The following is a 21,163-nucleotide window of genomic DNA, read 5'->3' on the forward strand; positions in this document are numbered from 1 at the left end:
GTGGATCTGAGGAGGCACGTTGAGGAGCTGGAAGCGAGAGAGTAGCTGCTCAAGAGCTGTAAAAGCAGAATGAATGTATGAACAAAAAATGACAATGTTATAGAAAACAGAGGATCTACAAAACAGATTGAGATGGTGCAACCTAAGGATGATAAGAGTTCCAGAGGAGGAGGCATTCAAAGACTGTGTAGAGACACTACAGAAGCTTTGGACTGAAATACTGGCACAGGATAAGGAAAGGAACCTGGAGACCTCAGTGCAAATAGACAGGGCACAGTGGAGCCTGGGCTCCAAACAGGATAAAGGTCCAAGAGACATTATAGATGGTGAGTAACTATTATGCAGAAAAAGAAGAAATTATTAGGAAGGCAAAGCAACTGAGTGTGATCAGCTGAAGGGGGCTATCGGTGGAAATATATAATGACATCTCAAATCATACTGCAGAAAAGGAGCAAGTGTGTAGAAGTGGCTAAGAAAGCAAACAATGTTAGAAATTATTAGGAAAGGAATGGAGAACAAAACAGAGAATATTATAATGCATTTATATTGCTCCATGATGCAACTACACCTCGAATATGTGAAATTCTGGTCACTGGATTTTTAAAAAAGATATAGTGGAATTATAAAAGGTGCGGAGAAGGGCAACCAAAATGATAATGGAGATGGGATGACTTCTCTATGAGGCAAAGGGGATAAAGAGGCTAATGCGCTTCAGTTTGGTGAAGAGACAGTTGAGGTGGGATATGATAAAAGTGTATAAAATCTCGAGTCAGTTTAGGAACATTCTTTTGTGTATCAAAGTGCTAAAATTTGAAATAATATTCCAGTCCATATTCAACAGATTACTTCATATCTACAGCTTAACAAAACCTTAAAAACTGTTTTAATTTTCTTGATTTTTACAGTTGTCTCTCTTTTGCAGCTATAAAGTACAGATTGCAACTCTTACTGTAAACACGATTTTTTCAAATTAGAAGGGACTCTAGTGTAATCCGCTTCACAGCTTTGGTTAAAGGCGGAATACAAATAATGTTAATAGAATAGAATAAAAGCAGTTAACATAGCAGGATTTAAAGTTCCTACAATAAAAATCCAAAAACCTTTATTAAGGTGGATTTGGGAAAATCCATTCTTTATTTTTGGGATAAGCAGCATGAAATCTACTCTATTCTTTTAGGATCTTGCCAAGCACTTGTGACCTGGATTGGTTACTCTTAGAAACAGAATACTGGGCTTGATGACCCATCGGTCTGTCCCAGTATGGCGATGCTTATGACCTATTATAGAAAATCAACGGAAATTATGAAGAAGAGAAAATTAAATGCAGGTGGCTATTTCTTCTTGGGACTACAGTGACTTTTAATGGTCATCCTGAGAACAAAGACAGAGGAGGAAGTAAGAAATATTCTAGAGACAGAAGGAATCAAGGGTTTGCCCAGGGCTAAATAACAAAGGAACCAGAGAAAAAAGAAACACCTGGAGTAGACACACTAACAGACGATTCCTAAGGGCCAGAGGAGGCTGATGAGACTATCAAATGGACTGAGTGAAGTGATGGCGCCGGACAGCTCACACAGCGACGAGGACCAAAAAAGATTGAAGAGTGATGAACAGCAATACTGGAGGGGCAGAAGGAGGGGGCATGGTGTCATGGCCAGAATGGGGGAGGGGAGGTATCCTGGGGTGGGTGAAGGATTAGGGTCAAGAGGGATGCAAGGTACTAAGTGAGAGGGGTGAACACAGAATAAGTTGTATAAGGGGAAAGATGGTCCATATAAAAAAAGAAATGTGGGAGGAATTGAAGTGGTACAACTGGCTACTCTTCAGTGTTGCACTCCTCTAGAGGAGGGACCAGACAGGGCAAATGGCAATGGTCTAGGGAGGGAGGTTGGAGGGGGAAGGATAGGCAAAGGAACACCCAGAAGTGAGAGTAAAAGTAAATGGAGGATATTTGGGGGTATTTGGGCTTGAACAGGCAACCTGGTAAGTGTCCCCCCCATCTCCCCTTTTATTCATTTAACAGTAGAACCTTTTACTTAAAGGATTAGGGGGAGCCAGGATGTACTATAAGGGGATTAAGGTGGGTGATCATGAACATAAGTTAATATAATCTGCAAATGATGCAATTTTATGTGTCCCAGCCTACGTTGTTATAAACTGTTTTGGTGCAGGAAGTAAACTTTGAATGGATGGCAAGATTTTGAGTAAATACAGACAAAAGAGAGGTAACTTAACTTTGGACATGGAGGAGATGATGATTCTGTAATAACATTTCCACATTAAATGGCCATCCTTTCCTGCCACAAGATATTCAGGTAGGGGCAGATGTGTCTACATATATGACTATAATTTTGTGAAGATTTGTAAAGAGATAGAAGGGAACTTGGGGAGATGGCATGAAAGTTGCTTGTCATAGTGGAGAAGAATAGCAGTGATCAAATTAAGTGTGCTGCCAAGGTTGCTCAATTTATTCTAGGCCTCAATCACTGAAATTCCAAGAGATGTGCTAAAACAATTTGCAGAAGGCGATTTATTCATTTTTATAGCAGAAAAAAAAAAACTGAGGGTGGTGAAAGCAGTGTTATACAGACAGAGGGAACAGGAGCTAGCCCTGCCTAACTGCCCAGATGAAGCATATACTGGACTGGGAAATAGGGTTGATAAACTGGGAGTGGAGAAGAAGTAGGGGAACAAATGCGAGCTAAAAATATTATGGATATCCAAAAAACTGAGTGGGAGAACTGTACTTAGGGCTTCTTCACAAAGCCACACTAGCGATTCCCATCTGGCAAATGAGAGGAAGACTATACGAATTGAATAGGTTTCCTCTCATCTGCCACACAGGAATTGCTAGAACAGCTTTGTAAAACAAGCTCTTAATGCAAATTTGGGGAAGGTAAAAAAGGATAAAAGGGAACAGAAGGGAAGCTTTTGGACTGACTTCCATTTGTAATGAGGAAACCTTTATAGGAGGTAGGGAGAGAGAAACATTTGAGAAATGGCTTCAGAAAGGAATTCATAGGTTTTGGGTATTAGCCGAGGGTGACGATTTTAACATTTAATGAGCTGCAGGATGAACATGGGTTAGTGGTGGGAGACTTTCTATCAATTTTACAGATTCAAAATTTTATGAGGGTCAAGTGTTAAAGGCCAGAAGGGAAGAAGGGGGTTACTCAGGTGGAGGAAGTCTGGAGGTCGATGAAAAGTATGAAGGGGCAATGACTGAATTATTTGTGGGGATTTGGAGGAAATGTTTCAAGGAAGAGTTGTGTCAGTACCTTGATAAAACAGAATTCTTATAAAAATCTACAGATGGTATTTAACACCCTCAAGGTTTAAAACACAGTAACAAATGCTTTAAAAGAACCTGATTAACCAAGGCCTATGTCTCAACAGCACAAAGCAGTTTACATATAGGTAATTCTACTAGCTATTTCCACATTAATGCCAGTTCCATGTGTTAATTTAATGGCTTTGATCAGGGCAAGGATGAGAAATTCTTGAAGTATAAGCAACATGGACAGCATCTTTCAAGTTCATATACCCTATACATGATTGGCAAACCTTTTTTGTAGAAGAGAGAAAGAGAGGTCGATTTCTGTGCTTTTTGAGGATGCCGAGGTTGGGTTGCAGCACTGGTCTGTCCATCTGCAATTTGCGTAGAATTTACACGCACTGTTCCTGCACATCCTTTTTTCCTGGGGGATCTTACAGGGGAAAGATATCTGCAAATAAAAAAAATACATCAGAATGTAATGCTTTCAATAAATATTTGCTTATATTTATATATTCCATTTACTAATCATCTAAATTACCAAGAAACTCTAGGTCAGAGCTTTCCAAACTATGGGTCATGTTACCAAATGGGGTCACAAATCCCACATTTTGGTTGCGACCTGGGTTGTCTCTTCATAGGTGCATCATTATCCTGCACCTCCTGGGGGGGGGTAACACAGTTTTATTTGGCCATGATCATGGGGTCTCGGCCACAAAAAGATTGATAAGCACTTCTTTTAGATACTCACGGATCATAAAAAATGAGAATCAAAAATATCAATAAAATAAACAAAAATCTAAACAAAAATAGTTTAATAAAAGTAAACATCCATCAAGATAAAGCAGATCCATCAAACTGTACTTCCATAATGGAAGCTATTTCTCCCATAATATAAATCATATCCTGGATCACTAAAATCTGTTGTTTAAGTTTATAGCAACTTTCATAGGCTTCATTCCAGGATAAGAAACAAGTACAGACTAATCTCATCACCATTCATGGTGCCTGGTTAACTCTATTGTGAAATATAAAAATAAATTTCAATGTGATTATCCCACTGATTCTATAAAGGTCACCAAAAATTGCATGTGAAAATTAATAGAATGAGCCAATTTAACAAGCAATTATTGGCACTAATTAGATTTAATTGGGACTAATGTGCATAAAGTTAGGTGCAGGGTCCATGGTGAAAATTTACGTGCAGTCCAAAAAAAAGGGGGTGTAGAAATGGGAAGGTCATGGGTGTCTCGGGGCAGAATGGGGGCGTACTTTTGAGTTATGCGCATAATCACAGAATATGCTCCATGTGTAAATTTAGGCAGGGGCATCTGAACCACTTTTTTGTTGATGCAAATGACCGTGCCTAAATTTATGCGCAACCTCTCCGCTTAAGCAGTTATTCTGTACTGCTTAAGTGGGTATTTTTCAGCACCAAAACAAAACTGTGTCCTTCCTCGATGCAGATAGAAGTACACATGGAGGGGCATTTTTGATATGACACCTAAATTGGACTTTGGATGTTTTGCTCTAAACGTCCCAAATCTGAATAGGAAATATGGCAATTTTCGAAACTGCAAAATTACTTTTTTTTTAAATACTATTTGTAACAAGGCTTTGTGCTCTGTGTGTTTGTTTTTTCAGGTCATTAAAAAAAACCCAAAAAAAAACGTACAAGTGAAAAACATAAAAGAAAAACAAAATCAAGCCATTGGGATATAGGAGGAGCCAGAATTTTTAGTAGACAGGTCCTCCAAACATCCTAGGAGAGCAATGGGGCAGCCTAGGGGGCATTGCTGTGGACTTCATATAAATAGTCCCAAGAAAACATCTCACTGTTGCTCCCTTATCTTGTCTGCTGAGCCCTCCAAAACATACCCAAAACCCACTACCCACAACTGTACACCACTACAATAGCCCTATATTTGCGTACAATGGGTCTCTGGTGAGTTTTGGAGGTGTCATAGTTTCCACCACAAGTGTAACACGTAGGGAGAGGTATGGGCCTGGGTCCACCTGTCTACAGTGCACTGCATGCTGCTGTAATGGACCTGGCTATAACATCTACTCCTGCCGGAATTCTGCGCCAAAAATATCAAACTTCTGCGCAAAAGTTTGCAAAATTCTGCAAGTTTATTAGTCATAATTTAACCAACATTACAGCCCCCTCCATGTACAGAGATAGCATCCATATTTTTCCCAGCTCCTCCCTCCACTCACACATAGCATCCACTTTTTTTTACAGCCCTCCCTCAACCCACAGCATCCATAAGAACATAAGAGTAACCATACTGGATCAGCCCAGTATCCTGTTTCCAACAGTGGCCAAGCCAGGTCACAAGTACCTGGCAGAAACCCAAATCATGCCAAAATTCCATGCCACAAATCTCAGGGCAAGCAGTTGCTTCCCCATGTCTGTCTCAATAGTAGACTATGGAACTTTCCTTCAGGAACTTGTCCATCTTTTCTTTTTTTACAGCCCCTCCCCCCCAGAAGTCACATTTTTTTACAGCCTCCTCCCGACAACATATAGCATCCACAGTTTTTTGTATGTTTGTTTTTTACAGTTCATTGCCCCCTCATTTTTCAGCTGCTCCTGTACTCAGGTAGCAGGAGGACCTGCATGGGAATACCTCTTCCTGCCCGCTGCCACTGCTCTGGGCCGGTGCCACCGCTTTTTCCAAATGGCCGCCAAGACTTCCTGCGTCAGTCTCACGAGATTATTACTTGAAGTCTCTGTGGCCATTTTGAAAAAGCAGCGTCACTGGCCCAGATAGCAGCGGGCAGGAAAGAGTGGGGTTCTTTCTTGCCCCCGATGAGGCCTCTAGACCAGAGATTTTCAACCTTTAGCATCTCACAGCACACTTACATGGTGCTAAAATTATCAAGGCACATCCCAACACATGGTCCAGCATTTTACCTTCAACACCTCCCACAATTCCACCCCCACACATGGTCCAGCATTTTGCCTTCTTCCACTCCCACACCTATCTGCATCTCCCCACACAGGCCAGCATTTTACCTTTTCTCAAACCCAAATAATCCAGCATTTCTCCCAACCCTCACGTATAGTCCATCATTTAGCTTCACTTCCCCCCCCCCCCCACCACTGTCACAAATAGTCCAGCATTTACCTTTTCTTCCCCACCACAATCATATATAGTCCAGCATTTACTACTACTAAGCATTTTTATACTTCTCTCTCTCCCCCCCACTCACAAATAGTCCAGCATTTACCTTCTCTTTTCCCCACACCCACACAAATAGTTCAGCATCTCTCCCTCCTGTCCCCTCTCCAGCCAGAGTCCAGGCATCACTCCTTGTTTCTCTTGCCCCCCCCCCCCCATGTACCTCTTGAAAGTTTTCTTGTCTCTAGTGGTCAGCAGTAGCGAGCAGCGATTCATACAGCCTGCTTGTGCCAACTCCTGGAGCCTTCTCGCTGATGCTTCCCACCTATGTGGAAGCAGGAAATTACATCAGAGGGTAGGCTCCGGGGTTGGTGCACGCAGGCTGTATGAATCATTGCTCCCTGCCACTGATTGCTAGAGACAAGAAAATTTACTCCATTCTAGCCCAACTCCCATGGCACACCTGGGGTGCAACTGTGGCACACTGGTTGAAAACGCTGCTGTAGACCACCAGGGCGTACTGAGGTAGGCTTGGGTGGGGCTTGGAGGCGGGGGGTGGCACCAAGGCTCGGGGGGAGGGGGGTGACAGGACCGAGAAGTGGGGGAGCCAAGCAGGCCTGGTTGGTGTGCAGATTCTGCACAACTGTGGAATTCTGCACAAATTCTGTGCTCCGCAGTCGAACAGAATTCCGGCAGGAGTAAGCATCTGAGGCTGTCAAGACAATGGCGAGTACTATTTTTCTTCACATTATTTGGGGGGGGGGGGTCAGTGAACACTGGGGAAGTAAGGGGGGGGGGGTCATCCATGATTTCCTCCAGTGGTCATCTGGGTTAGGGCTCCTTTTTTGTGTCTTATTCGTTATCAAAACAGGTCTAGACCAAAACATACAATGTGAAATGTCAAAGCATTAGGCATACCCTAAATCCACCCTAATCCCGCTTTTGAAACATCCCTGACACACCCCTATTGTGATTTGGACACACTGCAGATAAAATGCATAGATAAACGTCTCCAAAATAGGTTTTGAAAATACTGATTTGGACCTTTTGAGAAGAAATCCGTCCAATTGGTGCTTTATGACACATTTTGGACATTTTCCCTTCAAAAATGAGCCCTTTAATAATTTTTACTGTATTTAGGAGGCGATATTCCCAGGGGCATGTAGGAAAGCAGACATATGCAAATAAATTGGCCTTTTTCCAAACTATACACTTTATTTTCTATGAAAAAGAAATATCTGCACTAAAACCAGGAGTACCATGGGTCAGTGGCGTTCCTAGGGGGGCTGGCACCCGGGGCGGATCGCCGATTTGCCCCGCCCCCCGGGTGCAGCACCCCCCCCCCGATGCAGCGCGGACCCCCCCCCCGGCGAAAGGACACCTCCGCGAAGAACCCCCACCCCGCCGGGTGCACGCCTCCGGGGGGGGGGGGGGGGGTGCCGCGCGCGCCTATCCTCCGTTGTTCCATGCTTCTTCTCTGCCCCGGAACAGGAAGTAACCTGTTCCGGGGCAGAGAAAAAGCATGGAACAACGGAGGGCAGGCGCGTGCGACACCCCCCCGGCGGCGTGCACCCGGGCCGGACCGCCCCCACCTAGGAACGCCACTGCCATGGGTACTTTGTATGTGTGATGTTTCAAATTGAAAACAGTGTCGTTGCTCAGGTTTTTTTTGTAGGTAGCAGGATTGATTAGGCACACATGAGTGACATCACTGTACGTCACTGAGTGGAACAGTAGTTCCAGAGTTTAGAACTGAGTGTAAAGTTCTGAGTATACTGACCCTTCCCATGCACAGCAGTCCCTCAGCTAGAATTAATACAACTTTTGGGAAGGTCCCAGGGATTATGCGCCTGTTCAATCCTGCTGTCTATGGTAAACACTTGTTACACATGAGCAACAACGCTTTTACCATCAACAAGTGGGACTAAGCCAGGCACACAACTGGGAGACTCCCAAACTTACAGCTGCTCTAGATACTTATATATGGTCCATGGCTCAGGAGCAGCTCACGCATCAAGGTGTGAGAGTTGCAAGATCACACAGGCAGACTAAACCAAATGCCCTTTCTCGCATTGTAGCCTGGTCAAGTTAGTAAGTAGTTCAAAGTAAAGATATGAAGCAAGGACCAAGTTGCTGCCTTAACAAACAGTGTCTGGTGAAGCAGACTTTGGGTACACTAGCTCCGATTTGATGAGATTTAATTTTGTTGGAGGATCACCAGTTAGTTTGTAACAGAATTGGATAAAGGATGTCAACTGATTTGTTAAAGTTCATTTGACAACAGGAATGCCAGTTCTGTTGGAGGTCAAAGGAGACAAACAGTGCCCTAGACTTTCTGATGCATTTAGGAATTTTTTTTAAGTATAAGGGAAAGCCCATTTACAATACAGAGTGTGGAACTCTTTCTTGTGTGGACTCTTATGAAACTTTGGACAGAACGTAGGAAGCACCATCTCCTCATTAATAGAGAGCTCTTACCACTTTGGGATGAGTCTGAAGAACTAACAAGCAAAAGGTGACTGTTCTGTTCCATCACGTGACCTCCTGTTTGTCAGTCCTTTGGCTTTACTTATTTAATTTTTGGGATCAGCTAATATTCCTATGCTGATGATTTTCTGCTGGTATTCTATACGGATTTGAGCTCTGTTGACTTACAACCCCTTCAGAACTGTTTGCACTCAGTTATTTGATAAACATATCATACCAATATCCTATTTCAAGTACCTTGGGATTATCATCAACTCATCATTGTCCTTCTTTCTCCAAATTTCTCAGGTACTAAAAAAATGTTCTTACGTAGATTGAGATCAATTTGTAATCTGATCAACTTTGAATCTTTATGTTCCTTATATTATACCTATATCCACTCGAGGTATCATTATTGTAATACAATCATACCATAACAAAATTCAACTTGAAACGTCTTCAAACTCTACAACACACAGCAGCACGCATAATTTGTCAAGCGTGACACTTGGATCATATCACACCCCTTCTCAATTGGTCACCACTTGAATTTAGAATTAAATTTGGAATTCTTACTTTGACCCACAAAGTCATTCATAATAACATCCTGGCCTACCTTCCCTCTCAAACAATCCCATATCTTTCTTGTAACTCGCTCCATTCTTTGAACAAAAGACTGGTCCTGACACTACCACACCTTAATAATTTAGAACAGCCACAATGGGTCAGAACAATGGTCCATCTAGCCCAGTATCCTGTTTTCCAACAGTGGCCGAGCCAGGTCACAAGTACCCGGCAGAAACTCAAAGAGTGGCAACATTCCATGCTACCAGTCCCAGGGCAAGCAGACTATGGACTTTTCTTCCAGGAACTTCTTCAAACCTTTTTTAAACCTAGATATGCTAACCGCTGTTAACACATCCTCCAGCAAAGAGTTCCAGAGCTTAACTATTTGTTGACTGAAAAAATACTTCCTCCTATTTGTTTTAAAAGTATTTCCATGTAACTTCCTTGAGTGTCCCCTAGTCTTTGTACTTTTGGAACAAGTAAACAAAAATCGACTCACTTCTACTCGTTCTACACCACTCAGGATTTTGTAGACCTCAATCATATCTCCCCTCGTCCCTTTCTTTTCCAAGCTGAAGAGCCTTAACCACCTCAGCTTTTCCTCATATGAGAGGAGTTCCATCCCCTTTATCATTTTGGATACTCTTCTTTGAACCTTTTCTAATTCCGTTGTATCTTTTTTGAGATACGGCAACCAAAACTGAACACAATACTCAAGGTGAAGTCGCACCATGGAGCGATACAGAGGCATTATAATATATTTTGGTTTTATTCACCATCCCTTTCCTAATAATTCCTAGCATCCTGTTTACTTTTTTGGCTGCCGCCGCACAGTGAGCAGATGTCAGCATATTATTTACAATGACACCTAGAGCTTTTTCTCAGGTGCTGACTCCTAACGTGGATCCTAGCATCAGGTAACTATGATTCGGATTATTCTTTCCAATGTGCATCACTTTGCAGTTGTCGACATTAAATTTCATCTACCATTTGGATGCCCAGTCTTCTAATTTCCTAATGTCTTCCTGCAATGTTTCACAGTCCACATGTGTTTTAACAACCTTGAATAGTTTTGTGTCATCTGCAAATTTAATCACTTCACTTGTCATTCTGATTTCCATATCATTTATAAATATGTTAAATAGCACAGGTCCCAGTACTGATCCCTGCAGCACTCCACCCTCCTTCACTGAGAGAAATGACCATTTAACCCTACTCTGTTTTCTGTCAGAAAACAGAGGGTACTTACTGGACATTAATTTCCCCTAAAGGAAATTATAAAAGATTTTTTTCAGAACTTTTAAGGATCAAGGATTACACCAATTTAACGCCAAGACAAGTTGTCACATGAATGCTCATGATGATTAGCCATACAAAGACCCTTTCGTAAGAGAAAATTTACTCTAAAAATGTAGTTAACTTTGAAGCCTGAAATAGAAGAGGGGAACCTCAAAGTTTTCTCCCTGGTGGTATGCCATTTGCATCCCTTATGCACAGATGGGTGGATGGGAACACAATAATATGTTTTTTTTTCCAAATTTTATAAAATCTTTCAAAATCTGTTATAATGTCAAATATACGATACAATGAGTTATTTCACCCAAAAGAACATAGCTTGTAACTTCATCAGACCAGTCCAGATATTACTACTACTAATCATTTCTATAGTGCTACTAGACGTACACAGCACTGTACACATTATATACAGGTACTTTGTCCCTAGGGGGGCTCACAATCTAAGCTTTTTGTACCTGGGGCAATGGAGGGTTAAGTAACTAGCCCAAGGTCACAAGAAGCTGCACTGGGAATTGAACCCAGGTTGCCAGGATCAAAGCCTGCTGCACTAACTATTAGGCTACTCCTCCACAGATGTGGTAGTCTTTATAATTAGGTTTACTGATTTTATGGGTAAAATCAACAAAACTTGAATGATCTTCTCCTCTAAAACCCAATTCAAAATTTAGGTTAAATTTGATGAAATCAGAAGCAATAAAATACATATAACCTTAATAACTATCACACTACATTGTACAGAAATCAGTAAGAGTACAGCTGGGCTTTAAAAAAAATGTTTGGAGATTTATCTGGGGATAGGTCCATTAGTTGTATAGACTTGGGGACTGTCACTTCTAGGGTGTGCAGTAAGAAATGGATGGCCTCTTTATGATCTGTTGGGTATTTCCAAGTAACTCAGATGCTGGACTCTATGGTTCACTGGTCTGACCTAACATAGCACATCTTATGTTCTTAGTAGCATAGCACCAAAAAGTTTGGTATGCAAAAATACTTTGGACCAAGAAAATTAGTTTGAATGGATAATTTTACTTCAGGAACCACCCAGAAAGGAACGTAAATAATAAACAGCAAACATTCCTAAAAATGGGCAGTTAATTTCTCATGGGAGGAAGAGATTTTATTCTGGATTAACTGCTACTGCCTCGCTTTACTATGGCTGTTGATTCCAGCTCTTCTGCTGAATTGCCTTGAAATGGTCAATAGATGGTTGTGTGGTTCTGATGAGGTTGATAAAGCAAAACTGATCAAATATAAACGAAGAAAATATGACAGATAAGACACTTACAGATCTGCTGCAGTATGGTTGTGCTGAAGAGGTAAGTAAAGCGTGCTGGTTGGCTCAGGCTGTTCAATCTGTCCCTCTCGATCCTTTGATTGTTTCACGAGATCAAAGAATGGTGAATCCTAAAAGAACAGGATTATTCACATGAGCTGATCACATACTTAGATGTGGAGAAGTAAAGCACCAATCACAGACTACAATTTTCTTTTACAGAAAAAAAGGAACTCTTTCCGCTACAAATGACCTCAGATTGTACCATGTCTGGTTCGCTCAATTATTGCAGTGCTTCTCAATCCTCTCCTGGAAACATACTTAGCCAGTCAAGGTTTCCAGGGTTACCACAATAAATATGCATGAGATAAATCTGTATATACTGGAGATCCCTTGAACACAAGAATCTTTCATGCATTTTCATTGCGGTAATCTTGAAAACTCGACTGGCTAGGTTTACCTCCAGGAGAGGTAGAGAAACACTTATATAGGTTATGCCAGAATCACATTGAAGCTAATAGACTATTTGGATCCAATAACAATAAGGAAATTTGAGATGTTATGGGTAACAGAAGAGCTCAAGGTTTCAGAGAAACTGTCAGGAACATACACTTTCAAAAATGTTTTAAAATGAAGAGATAAGAAGTTAGACAGGGTACTATTGATGTCTATTCTTTTTAAGCACTTTAGACAATATAATTTTATTCTAATATTTTGTCAATCGCAGATTTCTCTAGAAACAAATGGCATTCATTGATATATCTTGGTAGGAGAAACACTGAAATGCAGTGCAAACTCTTTAGTTACAGTACATGCTCCCTACTTGTAGCAGGACATATTCATTGCTAAATGCCACCTATCAAACATATAAATGGCAAGAGGCGTACTCACTCGCAAATGCGCAGTAGAAACCCTCTCTGTCCCGCCCCCACGTCAATACGTGATGATGGGGGCGTGACAGAGAGGGAACCTGCGTACCTGCGAGTGAGGGAACTGCCGTCGCCACCGCTCCCCCCCCCAGGGTTGCCGCTACCGCTCCCCCCACCCACCCTCCACCCGGCCCGGGTACATGGCTTTACTATTCAAACCACCGGAACGCAGCACACAGCTCATCTGAGCTGCCATTGGCCTTCCTTACCTGCCTGTGTCCCGCCCTCGCCGACGTTATGTCACACGAGGGCGGAACACACGCAGAGAAGAAGGAAGGCCGACAGCAGCTCAGATGAGCTGTGTGCTGCGTTCCGGCGGTTTGAATAGTGAAGCCAGGTACCCGGCCCGGGTGGAGGGGTGGCGGAGGGGACTCTGGGGGGGGGGCGGCGGCGACTCCGGGGGGGAGGGGCGGCGGTGATCCTGGGGGGGGGGGCGGCGGCGGCGACCTATCCGGGGGGGGGGGCTTTCAACCCCCCCTTCCTTTACTAGCCCGTTTTTACGGGCTCAACGGCTAGTTCCTTCCATATTTCAACTCTTGTGTGTAGGCTACTTTTTTTTCACCATTTCTGATAGCAGTGGATAATCTACCAGTTCTTGTACACCTGTTTGCTCTGCCCTTTCTTAGCTCTTGCAATCTGATCTTCTCTTCTAGCCCTCTGATTCGTTTTGAATTTATTCTCACTCAAGGGTCCTTTTACTAAGATGTGGGAAAAAGGGCCCTGCGGTAGATGCGCGCCAGGGCCCTTTTTACCGCAGCCGGTAAAAAGCCCCTAAAAAATGGCCATACGGTAAGATAATTCTTACTGCGTGGCCATGTGGCGGGGAGCAGTAACCCAGTGGTAACTGGGCAGCACAAGGTGATGGCCAATTACCACTGGGTTAGCGCCGTATTATATAAAAAAAAATTTCTACGGAGCACCAGAAATGGCGTGCACTCGAGCTAGCACTACTGCCGGCGGCTGTGTTGGGCCAGCAGTAGTTCCGGGATAGCGTGCGGTAAGCCTGCATTGGGCTTACTGATGCTTTGTAAAAGAATCCCTGAGTAAGCGCTAAGATGCTTCTCACTTTACACACTATTTGGTGAGACCCCGAGCTGCTGCCGCCTTCAGGGTTTGGAGGTGAAAGGTGGTGAGGGGGTAGAGATGGCCAGCGGAAGACTATCAGAAAGAAGGAAGGGGAGGGAAATGGGAAACAGAAGTGAAGCTAAAGATGGATAGGAGAGCAATGTGAAGAAGTGGTAGGTATACTACAGGGAACAAATATAGCAACAGAAATCGAAAAGTCCAAGACAGACATATGGAGAGGATGAAGACAAAAGATCCATGAGAAGGAGTTGGGAGTGGACAGAAAGATGAAAGTAGAAGAGACACAGAATAAACAATTAGGGAAAAAAAAGATCATGGAAAACAAAGGTACAAAAATGTTTCATTTTTATTTTGGAATATAAGACAACTTATAAATTAAAATGTTCCTTTATTAACAATGGATCTATGAAATTGATTTGCTCTTGTTCGTGCTCTCTTGTGCCCTTAGTATTTGCTGTTTTTGCAATTTATTTTGGCCAGGGTGGTGAAGGGGTATGAGGGGGAAATCTGTTTACAACACCTCTATCCTAACTGTGATCTCAACAAACTTGGGATATCTGTATGTACATTCCATTTTAACAGCAATTCAAGAATGGGCTAAAAACAACAGACTGCCTGAAACCAAATAAAACTGGGATCCTGTGAGTCCCTACACAAGCAGTCATGTACTTCACATCAAAATCCCTAGGGTGGGGAGGCGGGGGGAGATGAACGCCCTCAACTCTTTAAATCACAGGTTAGGTACAGCTAGACTGATGCTGATTTCAAATCCAAACAAACTTCAGGAGCTGCCTCTGTCATTTTTTGACAACAACACTGTCTTTCTTAATACTTCAAGAAGGCAAGTCTTGTCACAGTGGTTCATTCCATGTCGTCAAGACTGAATTACCATAATACACTCTATATTGGTTTGAGTACAAAGGGTTTGAACCAGTTTCAATTGATTCAGAAAACCACAGCATGACCAATAGGTTATAAATAGAAATAAAGCAAATCAAAAGAAAAGGAAAAAAAGTTAGCTTTTTTGTTTTGTTATACATTTTGAGAGGTTTAATAAGAAAAACATTGTGATATGCCAGTTTATCCATAGCAATCATAAAACAAAAATGAACTGGTTAATATAAATGGAGAGGGTCTATTAGCGAGGTGCACTACTCCATTCCATCCTCCTACCCCCCCCCCCCCAAAAAAAAAAGCAGGTAACATTCCACAGTATGTATTCTCAAAAGGCAGATAATGCATACCTGTGACTGTTCTATTAACTCAGGTTAAGCCACAGAATAGTCCATGATACCTTTTTTATTGGACTAAATACATTTTTTGATAAGCTTTCAAAGGCACAGCCACCTTCTTCAGGCTATGCCTTCAAAAGCTTGTCAAAAAATGTATTTAGTCCAACAGAAAAGGTATCACCTTATTAGTCCTTCCTTTTCTTTTAGTTCTATTTATTACCCTTAAAGTGGACTAACATGGCACCCACAGTACTTTATGCTTGATAGAAGGTTGGTAAGTCACATGACCACATTACACCACTTCTGTAAAAACTTCATTGGCTACTAATACTAGCCTAAATTAAAAAATCTCTAATCTTCAAGGCCTTTAAAGGTAACGGGTCAGAGTACTTGAAGAACAGGCTCTTCCTGTATACAACTCCAAAGTTGCTGAGATCCTCCCAAGGAATATCCTTAACCACACCACCTTCAAAGGAAATCACACGATGTTATACCCACCAACAAGCCTTCTCTAGAACAGCCTGCACACTTTGGAACACACTCCTAGAAAGGCTTTGTGAAGCAGGTGAAAGCTTTGCTTTTCTCCCAAAACTTTAATGGAAGAAGTAACTAACTAGCTAGTCACACATAAAGACTAACACCGGTTCATCCTGGTCTTGTTTATCCATTTCTACTGTAGCTGAAATCCTTTCCTGACACCATGTGCAATTTTCCTTAAATTAGGGTGACTGCTACTCTCTTATCTGTCTATATGTTACACCTCTGCTTACACTCTATGCTATTAAGACGTTTTAATGTGTATTCTGTTGACATTGTAAGTAACATACTTTGCCACATTTATTTGAATATTTTCACTGCTGTAATTGTCTATTGTCTATGTCTGGCTTAGTCTTGTACTCTGCCTTGGGTGAATGTCTTCAAATGGCAGTAAATAAATCCTAATAAATAACGATTTCTCTATTACAGTTGCCACCTCAGCTGGGTCAATCCCACCAGGCTGATCCACTTCTGGTTTGGCCCATGGAATGCAGAAGCTTGTAAGCCTAGCTTTCAATTTTATGAATTTATAATCAGGCAACTCCCCTCCCCCCTCATGATCAAGGTTTCATCAAATATCTACTCAGAGTCAAGTGGTGCAGAAAGGAAGCAGACTGCAGTCAAATCAAGTGAACACACTGTAAGCTTGCCAAAAAAAAGACAACCCCAGCAAACTGAAAACATTAAGGAAAAGGAGGAGAAAAAAATGTACTGGCTGAAAAGTTGTGGGATCTGCAGCTACTCTTTTTCTACTACTCCTGCTCATTGCCTTGAGTAATTAGTAGATCACATCATGCAAGGAAAACCTTCTTTGGTTTAAAACAAACAAACCAAAAAAACAAACCTTTTTTTAATTTCTCAGTACAAATGTACTTTCAGGGGAATTTTCGAAAGAGAAGGGCGCCCATCTTCCGACACAAATCGGGAGATGGGAGTCATTCTATCAGGATCGCCCAAATCAGCATAAATGAAAGCCGATTTTGGGCGCCCTCAACTGCTTTCCATCGCGGGGACGACCAAAGTTCACGGGGGCGTGCCGGCACCGTACCAAAGGCGGGACTGAGGTGCGATTAAGAGATGGGCATCCTCAGACGATAATGGAAAAAAGATGGGCGCACCTGAGCAGCTTTTGGCCAACTTTACTTGGTCCATTTTTTTTCACGACCAAGCCTCAAAAAGGTGCCTGAACTGACCAGATGACCACCGGAGGGAATCGGGGATGACCTCCCCTTAAACTCCCAGTGGTCACCAACCCCCTCCCACACACACACAAAAAATTTAAAAACATTTTTTGCCAGCCTCAAATGTCACATCCAGCTCCATGACAGCAGTATGTAGTCCCTGGAGCAGTTTTTAGTGGGTACAGTGGACTTCAGGGCAGGCGGACTCAGGCCCATCCCCCCCCTACCTGTTACACTTGTGGTGGTAAATGTAAGCCCTCAAAACCCACCCGAAACCCACTGTACCCACATGTAGGTGCCCCCCTTCACCCATAAGGGCTATGGCAGTGTTGCACAGTTGTGGGGAGTGGGTTTTGGGGGGATTTGGGGGGCTCAGCACACAAGGTAAGGGAGCTATGCACCTGGGAGCAATTTGTGAAGTCCACTGCAGTGCCCCCTAGGGTGCCCGGTTGGTGTCCTGGCATGTGAGGGGGACCAGTGCACTACAAATGCTGGCTCCCCCCACAACCAAATGGCTTGGATTTGGTCGTTTCTGAGATGGGTGTCCTCGGTTTCCATTATCGGCGAAAATCGGGGACGACCATCTCTAAGGTTGACCTAAATGTTGAGACTTGGGCATCCCCGACCGTATTATCGAAACGAAAGATGGACGCCCATCTTGTTTCGATAATACGGGTTTCCCCACACCTTCGCGGGGACGTACTGCGAGGACGCCCTCAAGAAAACTTGGGTGCCCCGTTCGATTATGCCCCTCCATATAGCTTTATAAGTCTATGTGCTTTTCAAATGAGCAAGACAAACAAAGACAGTGGGGGAAAAGGGCAACAATAGTCTTATTAAACATCTTCACTTGACATGGGCCGTGTTTCGGATAGTGCCTGCATCAAAAGTCTGATCTTATTTTCATGAACATACTCTTTAGAATGAAATACATAGGTCGCAGATGCACCTCACAATAAAAACACAAGTATTAAGCACCAAAAAGCAGAACGGCATCAAATGTAGTTCTCACGCTTCGTGATGCACTGTCACACAGCAAACTTCTCAGTGTCAATGTTTGTTACCCAATCAGACAGAGAAACTGTATTAAGTCAATATACCATCCCTGCAGTTACTGCTAGCCAGGCAACTACATTGAGCCTGCAAATAGGTGGTGGAATGTGGGATACAAATGCAATAAAATAAAATAACATAAAATAAAATAAATAAATAAATAAACTACAGGAATGGAAAGATCTGCCTTTATTGATGAGAACAATACAGTTAATCAAAATAATTTGTCTACCTAAATGGTTATATATCCTTCAAAATCTACCTATTCCTTTGAAGGCTGGAGACATTAGGAAATAGAATAGACTACACACTACTTTTGTGTGGCAGGGGTAAAACAAAAAACCCTTGTAGAACTTCAGGTGGCCAAGGTTTTTTTTTTTTTTTTTGGGGGGGGGGGGGGGGGAGCTGGGTCTTCCTGACATTAAAAATGATAATGTTGCTTGTCTCTTGAGGCAGACATGGGATTGGATGGTAAGGACAGGTATCTACTGTAATACTGAATTGGAACAACAAATAGTTAAAACCTTATTTTGCTATGTATTGCATGCAACAGGGGCAGGTCCTTCATGCAGGATGTGGAGTAATCCTGTTATAGCCTCAGTTAGATGGGAGTAGAAGCAGGGGAGAAAATACTATGGGCTGCCAACTAGTTGTTCGCCTTATCTCCCCATAGTCATGAATTGGGACCTCCATCGAGGTATGTGATTCAGACCTTGGAATGCTAAGAGGATTCAAAGAATACATTTACTACAGGAAGATGCACATACACCCTTACCTTTTTGATAGATTAAAACTGTGATATAGGCTGGGAGATGGAGACAAACATTGGCATATTCAGATCTCCCGTTATGTAAAGGGGCTATTACAGCAGCACTAACCAGCACTGGCATTATTAGGCTTTGCTAAAATGTGGCCTCAAGAAGGGGTAGATAGAAGGTTGATAGGGGGATACTATCAGAAGTACTTGCATTTTCCGCAAAAGTCACTATGCTCACATTAGACCTCTCCTCAAGTCACTTCACTGGCTCTCTATCCGTTTTCGCATTCAATTCAAACTTCTCTTACGGACCTATAAGTGCATTCATTCTGCCACTCCCCAGTACCTCTCCACTCTTGTCTCTCCCTACGCCCCCCCTCGGATACTCCGCTCTGTAGATAAATCTCTCGCCTGTCCCCTTCTCTATTGCTAATTCCAGACTCCGTTCCTTTTATCTCGTTGCACCTCACGCCTGGAATAGACTTCCTGAGCCTGTATGTCTAGCCCCATCTTTGGCCGTTTTGAAGTCCAGGCTAAAAGCCCACCTCTTTGACACTGCTTTTGACTCCTAATCTTTACTCACTTGCCCTGTACCCCACCTCTTTAATTCCCTTACCTCTTAGTTGTTCTGCCTGTTTACCTGTCTTATTTAGATTGTGAGCTCTTTGAGCAGGGACTATTTGTGTATGGTGTACAGAGCTGCGTATGCCTTGTGGCGCTATAGAAGTGATAAGTAGTAGTAGTAGTAGAAGTACTTGCATTGCTATCATCTTCCCCTTTTCAATACACTCTCTATTTCTGTCGACAACACGCTCATCCTTCCTGTCTCATCTGCTCGTAACCTTGGGGTCATCTTCGACTCCTCCCTCTCCTTCTCTGCACATATTCAACAGATTGCTAAAACCTGTCATTTCTTCCTCTATAATATCGCCAAAATTCGCCCTCTCCTTTCTGAGCACGCTACCAGAACCCTCATCTACACTCTCATCACCTCTCGCTTGGACTACTGCAACTTGCTTCTCACAGGTCTTCCACTCAGCCATCTCTCTCCTCTTCAATCTGTTCAAAATTCTGCTGCACGATTAATATTTTGCCAAAGTCACTATGGCCATATCAGCCTTCTTCTGAAGTCACTTCACTGGATCCCTATCCGTTTCTGTATACAGTTCAAGCTCCTCTTATTAATCTATAAGTGCATTCACTCTGCTGCCCCTCACTACCTCTCCACCCTCATCTCTCCCTACACTCCTTCCCAGGAACTCCGTTCACTAGGCAAATCTCTCGTAATTGTACCCTTCTCCTCCATCGATAACTCCAGACTCCGTTCCTTTTATCTCGCCGCACCTTATGCCTGGAATAGACATCCTGAGCCATTACGTCAAGGTCCATCCTTGGCCGCCTTCATATCCGGGCTAAAGGCCTACCTGTTTGATGCTGCTTTTAATTCCTAACTTATCACCTGCTCGTAACCTTATTCTGTCTTCCTCTCTTCAATAGTCCCTTTTCCCTATGTGTCCTATCTGTCTGTCCTACCCTTATCCCTTATTTGTTCTGTCTGTCTGTCCTGATTTAGATTGTAAGCTCTTTTGAGCAGGAACTGTCTTTTCTTCATGTTCAATTGTGAAGCGCTGCGTACGACTGGTAGCGCTATAGAAATGATTTGTAGTAGTAGAAGTGATGATTACATAGAGGCTGAGTTTTGTGATGGGGTTGGGAGGAAACATTAGTGGAAAGTGAGCTACTTCAACAGTTGTATAATAAGGTCCTACAATGGTTGTAAATGTATCCTGGCAGGTCTCACAAAGTAACATAACATTGAGACATATTATCAAAGCACTTAGACTTACAATGTTCCATAGTATGTCTAAGTGCTTTGAAAATGAGCCCCAATGTAACACAGTAGATGATGGCAGTTTGAAGTGCTCTAGCTCAGAAGGAACATTTATGCACTTTCTATGGTAGTGCCCCAAGATTCAACAATATTGGAGTGAGATGTGAGTGCAGCTTAACTGTATGACAAGACAGATCCTCCCAAAACCTCCAGCAGGGAATAAAACTGACTAAAAGTTCTTGGCAGTTTTGGAGCCCTTTCTTGACTCCATAATAGAAGGCTATGAAGTACTCTCCTAAATGCTCTAATAGCTTGAACTTAGGTCTTGTTGGGGGGTAGGTTTATTACAAGGGATCTCAAATAAAGTTATTTGTTTTTCTGACTACTCTACAAGATTATTTATCTGGCAAAATATGGTTCCTGTAAAATGTGATGATGCATTATGGTATACTTCTATAAAGATGGTTTGTCAACAAAGATTTGTACAAGTTCTTGGACTAAAATCCATAAGTCATTATTGAGGAAGGCTTATATCTGGAGGGGTAAGCAGTAT

The 21,163-nt window shown here is 42.6% G+C and overlaps 1 protein-coding gene across 3 annotated transcripts in view; it reads right to left on the reverse strand.

Annotated features, from left to right (window-relative positions):
• The window catches only part of RB1 (RB transcriptional corepressor 1), a 462,098-nt gene that overhangs the window by 26,233 nt on the left and 414,702 nt on the right, over nucleotides 1-21,163 (reverse strand). For all 3 annotated transcript variants that reach the window (XM_030200484.1, XM_030200483.1, XM_030200482.1), the window contains 2 exons: nucleotides 12,017-12,135; nucleotides 3,565-3,725 (listed from right to left, as the gene is read on the reverse strand). In XM_030200484.1, coding sequence (XP_030056344.1) covers nucleotides 3,565-3,725; nucleotides 12,017-12,135 — 280 coding nt within the window. The remainder of the gene's footprint in view (nucleotides 1-3,564; nucleotides 3,726-12,016; nucleotides 12,136-21,163) is intronic.

Source organism: Microcaecilia unicolor, chromosome 4, assembly GCF_901765095.1.
Source record: "Microcaecilia unicolor chromosome 4, aMicUni1.1, whole genome shotgun sequence".
Taxonomy (NCBI): domain Eukaryota; kingdom Metazoa; phylum Chordata; class Amphibia; order Gymnophiona; family Siphonopidae; genus Microcaecilia; species Microcaecilia unicolor.